Source organism: Dendrobium catenatum, unplaced genomic scaffold, assembly GCF_001605985.2.
Source record: "Dendrobium catenatum unplaced genomic scaffold, ASM160598v2 fragScaff_scaffold_908, whole genome shotgun sequence".
Taxonomy (NCBI): Eukaryota; Viridiplantae; Streptophyta; class Magnoliopsida; order Asparagales; family Orchidaceae; genus Dendrobium; species Dendrobium catenatum.
Window position 1 is genome coordinate 1,225,069 of NW_021319370.1, and position 9,914 is coordinate 1,234,982.

The following is a 9,914-nucleotide window of genomic DNA, read 5'->3' on the forward strand; positions in this document are numbered from 1 at the left end:
TAATGGAGAATTTAGAGCTATGCACAGTATGGTTTCTTCTGTTTTTATTGTTGTCTTCATGACACCACATGAGATTAATCCTTTTTGTTTTCCTCAAATTATGACCCTTTTTATCGCAGGTGAACAGAATTCAAAACATGCAGCATCAGTTAGCTATGATGATACCAGAAGAACCAATACAGAATCAAGGAATTGTTCCTGGTATGTTATATTATTTCTAAATTTTAATCCGTAGCCGACGTTTTGATGCATCCTTATCTAAAATTTCGTATCTTTAGCATGCATCATATTAAAAAAAAAAAAAAAAAAAAAAATTCAAAATGTTTGTCAATGTCCTGCATAAAATCTATCCTTGTATGCTGCTGCTGATGTGCAGGCACACTAAAGTCTCACTTCCTGCCAGTGATGCTGCTGGTGTGGAGAGATGAGTGCATAGCCTCCATTACTATATTAGACTAACCATAATTAGCCCATAGGTTTAATATTGCCATAATGGTAAATTATTGTTGTTATGTATGTATACATGTCATCAATTTTTTCATTCAAAATCTTTGCAATATAATATGTTTATATGGCCGTACATGTTGATTTTATGCATTGATCTGTTTTCTTGGCAGTCCATTTTGCATGATTTCTGGTGATGCAAGGGGTTATTACTGACAGAAACTATAATCTAGTATTGCAATTTGGCTAGTTTCCATCATCACTTTAAAATCATGGGCAATGTTTCCATTTTAACTTTTTTTCTTATTGAAAATTTGAGCTCTCCTTGCAGTAATTTATGTAGATTCCACTTGACCTTTTGAAATATGTTAATTTTTTTAGCAGGGTTAGTTCAATTATAAATAATGTTTTCCTGTATATGTACTTGAAAAACTGAAAGTATAAGGATTTGAAATGAAGCAGTAGTATCTGGCAATATGGAGTTCATCTTTATGCATTGATCTGTTTTCTTAGCAATGCATTGTGCATTTTATCTAGAGATGCTAAGGGTAATTATTGACAGGAATTGTAATATACTATTTGCCATTGCTCTGGTCTTTATTATTTCTATGATATTTAAAATCATGTATAAGTTTTTCTCTTAAAGCTTTTCTTATTGAGAAATTTGAGCACTTCTCTGCCTGTGGCACTTTCTGCAGACTCAGGAAAGAACTGTTGGGGGATCTAATGTAATTATCCCATTTTGGCTTAAGAGGATCGAACCATAGTGTTTCATCTTGCAAATGATGTTGAATGCTCACTGAGGGGACTCAATGAGTAGAAACCTCATGAACAAACAGATAAAGGGAATCTGATAGGCATCACTTGTAGAACTCAAGTCCCACTTATCAATAATGGAGTTTCAACGATCTCCCACCACAATTCTCCCAACAATCAAGAAAAAAAACAGAGAAACAACATAATAATTGATGAAAATGGAAGGAAAATGCCAAGATACAATTGATCCTCAATTTGAGAGAAGGATCTATCTCTCCTACTTTCTAGACGTCGCTACAGCCCAAGAACACTCGAGTACCAACAGAATTCAACAAAATCAAGATAACCCTAATCCTAATGCAAATTCTTCTACTTAAAGCATATATAATAATATCCCCAAAAGAGTAATCAGCCCCCGCCGTGGACCACACCCTTGACTCTTCTACTTAAAGCATATATAATAATATCCCCAAAAGAGTAATCAGCCCCCGCCGTGGACCACACCCCAAGGGGGGGGGGGGGGGCTTCCGCCTGCTGTAAACCAAGGGCTAGCACAGTTGGTTGGACCAGTTTATTAGAATCCCACGTACTTGTGTACACCAACGGGGGCCTAGTGGGGCCTAAAATTGTCATTAATTCACTAGTTTTTATCAATGCAAAGTCAACGGAAATAAATAAAATATATCAAGAAAAGCTAATCATTCCAGCAAAGTGTTTTTTGTATTTCTGGTCCTTGAGGTATAATATCAATTTATTGACACACTTCACTTGTTGAATGTACTTAAAAATTAAAACAGGTGTGATGGGGTTGAAATGAAGCTTTAGTTTTTGGCTGTATGGAGTTGATCTTTATGCGTTAATCTGCTTTCTTAGCAATCCATTGTTCATGTTGTCTTTCTCATTTTTAGTCGCAGGTGCATTTGACATTTCATGATAATCATGTTCCTTGTAATGGCGATTTTCTCTTTTGATCTTTCTTGCAGCTCTGTGATTTTTCAGAAGTTTTTGGCTCAAAATACTAGATTTCTGAGAGATATGAAGCTGCTCTTGGGGGAAAAAGTTTTTGTCATAAACGTTCTTGGTACTCTCTCTCACAATGTTATACCTAAATAAACGATGCTTTGAGTTGACTTAGCTGTTGCATTTTCCCAGAATTTTCTGTCTGCGTTAACTTAGTGCCAAATTGACTCATCTCCTATAAGATAAACTCGTGGATTTGCCGAACTTCAAACAGTGAATGAAATTTTTTTTATCTATTATACAATTCTGTATGAGCTGTTAAGGCATTTACAATTTGACATACCTGCTAATTAACTGTTTTTTTCTCTTTTACATCTCTTTCTAGAAACAACCAACATGCAACATAAATAATTGTTCATTGCATTTTTCTTATGGAAAAAATATTGAGATCACGCCAACCTTTTTCTGTTAGTTAGTTCATTCTCTCATGAATATCATTTTTATAGCCCATGAACTTGCTACGGCAGTGGCCATAAGCTCAGACTATCTAGCACGAAGTTAACAAACATGTAAAACACTCATTACTATTTGCCACGACAAATCGTAGTGTTGGGTTGTGCATATATATGCGGTCCTTTGTTTCCCTAAAAATTGTCGTGCATGACCTGTTTCTATATTGTCCTTTTGCAATTTCTTTTTAAAAGACCATGAGCGAGAAAATTACTCGGTTACTTAAGCATTATGCAAACGAATGGATCTCAAAAAGTATGTTCAAGACCGTTTGAGTTTTTTCTGGTAGGATTTACATTAAAGACTCCATAAAATTTTGGCAATCCTTCTTCCTGGTGTATTTTTTTTAAATGAAGGTTATTAAGGTCATATACTTGTCCTTTTTTAACTTTCCATTACATTGCTCATAATATTACAATAATCGTATTGTTATTTTCAGGCTGGTAATACTATGAAGAGATATCTGTCGCAAAAATTGTGTTTTCTTAAGCAACACATTTCACATATCAAACATTAGTGATCTTCAGCATTAGTTCAGAGATGCTTAAGAATAAGATGTTTATTTTTATGAAGATTATTGGGGCCATATCCTCATCATCTAATGTTTTTAGTTTAATATTACATCACTGACAGTGCGCCTAATTGTTTCGTATTTAGGGACATAAAACTTAGGAGGGATGTCTTCTGTATAGTGCAATGCATTTACAAAATTCCAATACCTTTTTTTAGCATCAAATTTCACATCTAAGCACTAGAAATTCTTAATAATTGTTTAAAAATGATCCTTATAATATTGCATTTTGCGTTGTTTGCTATACCTAGATTATGATGAGTTTACTAAGAGAAGATCCATGTCTTTCCAGGCTATATAGCATACAACTTTGTTATAGGAGCTTATTCCTACTGGGGACCCAAGGCTGGACAAGCCATTTATCATATGGTGAGCTACTACATTGTTGCTGTGACCTAAGTTAAATGTATCTCGATATGTCTGAGATTTGTATGCTTTTGAAACATTTATGCCCTGGAAAGCTACCTCTTGTTTTGGTGTTATTGATATAGAATCTTATAATTTATAACGAAACAATAGGCTTTTCTAAAATGCATAACAATCTAGGTTTCTGAATTAGGAAAATCTTGTTATTCTGTAACCAAATTTATTTAATTTTTCTACAAAGTGTATCGTTTTTTTTAAATCTTTTCCATTATTTGGAATATCATTGCAGCATTTCTCCCTTGCTTAACTATCTTTCTATTGAAATATACTAAAGCTTTAAATTTAATTTCTTATTAGTTTTTGGGTCTAAACACGACCTGAATTCTCCAGCCTCTTTATTTAAAGATATCCTGCCTCGAAACTTCCACTATTGCAAAACATCCATAGACTAAAATAAAGTAGTAAAATATTTAGGCCCTGGCATTATTTTCAGTTTTAGCTCTTTTTAATTATTTTATTTTGTTTTGTTTCAATGTGAACACAGATAATGTGGGAAACATATTGATATTAGTCCGAATTTGACCAGGACTCTTGATGTTTTATTTTCTGAATTTTCATTCAGCAACGTTTTTTGAGAAATTGTTCTAAATAAGTAAAATATGGAATGACATATTTTCCATTTTTGTTTAAAATGGAAATTTTGATCATGGAAATGTATTATTGGATGTGTTCTGAACGTATTGGAGCTTTAAAACTTTTTTCTGCGCCATCAGATTGCATGTATTTGGGATATGAAAGATGTTAGTTAAGTAAGATGAATAACTTACTAATTTTTTCTAACCTTTTACTTATCTTTCAGTGTACTTCTCTTTATAATTTTTTTCATGATGATGATCATCATCATTAACCTTTTTCCAACTATCAGTTGTGTATTTTGTGAGGTTTAAACCTCCTTTGTAAATCATTTTGAACAATCTCTATCCATATAACCTTATGTCTACTCCTTTTTCTTCTTCCAAATTTTATTATACTAATTTTATCATGTGGGCTCCGAAAATTCGGCCCCGGCCTCCGCCCACTGTTCTTTTTTTTTTTTCGACGAGGGAGTTTTAGCTAATAAGTTCCGAGGTAAATTTTGGAAGGGAGATGAGTTTGTAGATAAGACACTACCCAGAGATTTCGCCCTCATTTTGTGAGGACTTTATGATCTGAGTTCTAGTTTCCTATAGGCGCAAGCCCCTATAGTTAATTACCCCTCCCAATAATGAGAGAGAACTTTCGATTAAGGCTAGTCGTCAATTAGATACGTATAGAATACGTGTTATCTGGCATATAGTAGCAGCATGGATTTGGAATTGGAGAATTGGATTTGGATTTGGGAATTCGGAAAGTATTGAAAATTTTGATATTTAAAATAGAAAATTTCACCACCTAGCACTTAAAGCGGATGGTGGGGGAATGGATGATGGGCCCAATCAAGATCCCATGGTTCCGTCGTCCCGGGCCATCGTGGTCCCTGGTCTACTTAGTCAGAGGAGGTAGTCGACCCAATCTGACAGAAGGATCCTTGTCGGCAGCCATGGGTTGCTTCGTGCAAGGGAACCTTGTAGATCTGGGTTGGATGTTTGTCTAAGGGGACAAATTTGAATCCACCTTAGCTAACAGAGGGCTTTGTGCCCTATCGATCATATCCTATTGATTCATATCTCAAGGATTTAACGCCATTAAGGAGCGTATTGGCTCTGGCCATAACCGCTATCTGTGGTGCCATTTGGCGGCAAAACCACTCGGTTTAGAGGGCCCGGGTCATAACCGTTTACCTGCAGTGCTATTTGGCGGCGAAACTGCCGGTTAGAGGACACGTACCACGTCCTTACTGGCAAGAGATTGTTTGAGAATGGATCCTAGTGATATTTTCGACTAGGCATTTGACTCTTTGTGTGCTAGAGTTTATTTGAATTTGTCCACCCCGGCAGATTGTTGTCGAGGGTGGATGGATTTTGCTTTAAGTGATTAATGATTAGATTTCATTTTTAAATATTTTTGGGATTTTGGGATTTCTGTGGAGTTTTTTGGGTTTTTGGATATTTGGAACGGCATTGGAAATTATTTTGGAACCCCTCCGGTTGAGATCTTCATTCAACACGGCCATCATCGGGGTGTTCGGGGTCATTTTTCTTTATTCGATTGGACCTTATCAACTCGACCAAGCTATTGATCGAGGATCGGGTTTCTTGTAGGCTTTGTGCCTTTGTTTATGAATTTTCTTGATTTTAGGCCTTGATGGCCGAATATGAATACATTAAAATAAATATTCCGATCACATTCGTGACTGTATATTTATCTGAGAGTTTGAACCCTGTCTACTCCTATTCACCTGCTTAGGAGGATCGGGTTTCGTAGGTTTCATGCCTTTTGTTTAGTGAATTCTTTTGATTGTAGACCTTGAAGGCCTAATATGAATGCATTAAAACAAACATACCGGTCACCACAACCTTATATTTGCTTCATGGTTCGAACCCTGTCGACTCCTATTGATCCGTATAGAAGGATCGGATTCGAACTTGAATTCACTTGTCAACCCGCGTAGCATCCCTAGACGTCACGTATGTACCAATAACACGCTCGCCGGGGCCCATGCGGGTTATTTTTATATTGATTTAGACGTACCCCATTGTGTACCTATGTATATACAAACTATAGTGCAGGTGCAGGGGTACTTTGAAATATTTTGTAAACGCTTTCTGCCCGTTTGCATAGATATTGCTGGTCCGGTGGCGTTGCATTGTAGGTTGTAGACGCCTTCTGTCTGCTTGTATCAGTGTTGCAGATCCGGTGGCGTGGATTTTGATGTTGACTCCCCCTTTCTCAATCACCGGGGAAGGTCTTACCGAACTTTGGAGTCAATGACTGCTGATTTGGGGAGTACTCCTTTCAGGATCTTCGGTGTAGCAGACTTGTTATTTCCGATATTTGTGGGTACCAGAGCTGTTTTCTTCTTAATTATAGAACTAAGAAGAGATTTTGGAACACCAGGAAGTTTGATTCTAATTTGTTTAAACTTCCTTTCTGATTTTGTCAGGGAGTGTACCTTTTGTACATCGGACTGCCTTTGTACCCAGTGTACTTGTAGATTTTGACCATCACTGTCGTAGGTGATATTTGTACTTGTGTCCACAGTGGTTCTTTATACAATGCACTGTTGTTATCCACAAGTATTCATTTTCATTTGTAAGGGATTCATACTTGTGCCCACAGTGATTCATTGTACTTTCAATACACTGTTGTTATCCACAAGTATCCATTTGCAGGGGACCGCTGTATTCACTACGATCTCCTGAAGGTACTTGCAGAAGTCCCATTGTTGCCTACATCATGCCCACCTGTCACCAATCTCAGGTGGTTTGATTGTACTTGTTTGACCTCGTAGGGACCGTCGTAGGAGATAGTTATACTTGTGCCCATAGTGGTTCGATGGTGCTTACGATATGCCCAATGTTGTTATCCACAAGTGGCTCGTATTTATTTGTAAGGATCCGTTGTGTTTGCTACGAGTTCCTAGGAATGTTCGTAGGAGACCCTCGTTTCTTGCATCAATCCACCTTTCACCAATCTCAGGTGGTATTTGATTGTACTCGCTTGTAGGGGCGGCTCTTTGACGATTGATCTCTAACGTCGCCTTCTCAATCAACAGGCGTTTGTAGAAATTGTAGTAGGAGATTCCAACAGTATATGTAGGAGGGATACCCGTGCATTCTACGGCCATTTATTATTCCCGCAGGTACGATGCTCCCGATCTTGTAGGGACTGTTGTAAAAGTCCACTACGTTCTTTGTTTATACGTGTCGAGGTCTTGTTCAAATTTTAGTGTATTCCACACTTAGTAAATTTGAATTTGAGTCTGAGTGTATGTTCAAATGACTGTTCGAAGTCTTCTGGAATCTTTGCAGGTTCAGTTTTATGTTCAAAATGACTTGAATTTGGCTCCAACTTTGATTTTGTTTCATTTTAATTTGGTCTTTATTAGTCATTTGAATTTTGTTCAGGTCCTCTGCACGTTTTTCAATGAAGCTCAAAAGTCCACTGCCCTTTTTCATTTGAGTCCAAGCTCTTGTTCTTTTGAGTTCAAAACAGGTCTAAGTGTAGTAATATTTCACCCGAAATTTCGGCAGCCTCCCGGTGTCTCCCCCGTTTAGGGGAAAACTACGAGAAAAATGGGCCTTCCCACCACGCATACTAAAGGCGTGCATGGTAGGTGCCCTCTTTCGAGACCGCGGCCGTGATTTTTTCTTCCCACCACGCGCAATAAAGGCGTGCATGGGGTCTTTGACGGTACCTGTTACAAGAAAAGAACAGTTTGCTTTCCCCCCGCCCGGGGGTACTTATGAATTGTTCCGGCCACGCAAAGAAGAGAGTACACCAGGCTCACCTGGCCTCGTCGTGTGCATCGAACCGGGTTCCCTCCTACCACGCTCACCAAAGGCGTGCTTAGGTGGTTTGCCAGTCCGACACGCATGTCGAGACAGAAGGGAGAGGGTCGCTTACTTACCTCATCGTAGGAGTTGCACCGGGTTCCCTCCTACCACGCTCACTAAAGGCGTGCTTAGGTGGTCCACCGGCTCGACACGCACGTCGAAGTAAGAGAGCGAGAGGGTAGGCGACTATCCGCCTCGTCGTAGGCGTCGGACCGGATTCCCTCCTACCACGCTCACTAAAGGCGTGCTTAGGTGGTCTACCGGCCCGTCGTACACGCCAAGGACAGAAGTCTGAGTTTAGATTATACCTTCGGGACCGGCGGTGGATCGAGGCGGAAGAGGGTACGAGCATTCCATTTTTTTATTATTAATTATAATTAACATTAATTATAGCTAATTATAAATTAATTATAATCTATAATTAATTATTAATTATAATTAGTAAATTAATTATAATTATAATTAAATAATGACTAATTATAATTAATCAAGATTAATTATAATTAACAAGATAATTATAATTAACAAGATAATTATAATTTATAATTTATAACTAATTATTAATTAATTATAATTAATTAACTAATTATATATATAATTAAATAATAATTAAAAAAAATTAATAATTACTATAATTAATGAAAGAGAAAATCCATTTTTTTTCTGGATTTGGCCGAGAGAAGTGCACGAAAGGGAGGGGATTGTGGGCTCCGAAAATTCGGCCTCGGCCTCCACTCGCTTTTCTTGTTCGGCGAGGGAGTTTTAACGAACTAAGTTCCGAGGTAAATTTTGGAAGGCAGATGGGTTTGTAGATAAGACACTACAGTTACGATCTTGCTGTGTTGATCCAAATTCAATTTCATTCAGACTGAATTCAACTAAGTTCACAAGTCCCCACTTGATGTCGTATAGCCTGACCGTTCGGGTTAAAATTTCATTTAGACTTGGATTCAACTCAGTATGAGTCTCCACATTCATTTAGTCTCTTATCATCCTACTGAAATTCATCTGGATTTAATCAAATGCGGTTGCAAATCTGATTTCACTTGGGGTCGTACAGTTCAAGTTCAATGCATAAAGTTCGTTGTTGTCTACATTTTGTTTCTAGTTTTGCAATTCAGAGCTACAAGCTTTCAAGTCTTTGTTCAGGATCTTCTGAAGTCCTTGCAAGTTCAAATGCATGTTCGTGATTGACTTGATTTGATTTCAAATATGATTTCATTTGAATTTTTTCAAATTTAGGTCCACGATCCACGTTGTTCAGCCGTACAGGTCCTCTGCCTCATTTTAGTTCGAGTTCTGTACATTTCCGTGTTTCAAAGTACATGTCTTCTTACATTGTGCTCTAAGAAGGTCTTTATATTGGTTCAATTCTTGTGCATTCAGTGAAAATTTCGGCAGAGCACCCGGCATATCCCCCGTTTGAGGGAAAATTAGGGGAGCTGGCGCCTTCCCACCACGCTACTAGAGCGTGTAATGGTAGGTGTCCGTAGACACCGCGGCGCCGTACAAAATTTTCATCCCACCACTCTACAAAGAGCGTGTATGGGGCCTTCAGCATACCGTTACCAGAACAGCAATGTACGTACCAGAACAGCAGGTGACTCGCTCCCCACCACGCTACAAGAGCGTGCTATAGGGCTATCCCACCCGTCGTATGCGTCGCACCGGGCTTCCCTCCTCCTGCTACAAGAGCGCGTATAGGTGGTTCCCCGGTCCGCTGCAACAGCGAGAAAAGGGATTTTGGAACATTCATACCTTTGCGATAGCAGTGTCGCGTGTTCGGTGTCAAGGTCGAGCCGAGGACCGTTCCCCACCACGCTACAAGAGCG

The 9,914-nt window shown here is 38.4% G+C and overlaps 1 protein-coding gene across 1 annotated transcript in view; it reads left to right on the forward strand.

Annotated features, from left to right (window-relative positions):
* Positions 1 to 9,914, forward strand: part of LOC110099664 (probable sphingolipid transporter spinster homolog 2) — a 36,038-nt gene that overhangs the window by 16,814 nt on the left and 9,310 nt on the right. The window contains exons 9-11 of the mRNA XM_020826881.2: positions 120 to 201; positions 2,184 to 2,281; positions 3,534 to 3,610. Coding sequence (XP_020682540.1) covers positions 120 to 201; positions 2,184 to 2,281; positions 3,534 to 3,610 — 257 coding nt within the window. The remainder of the gene's footprint in view (positions 1 to 119; positions 202 to 2,183; positions 2,282 to 3,533; positions 3,611 to 9,914) is intronic.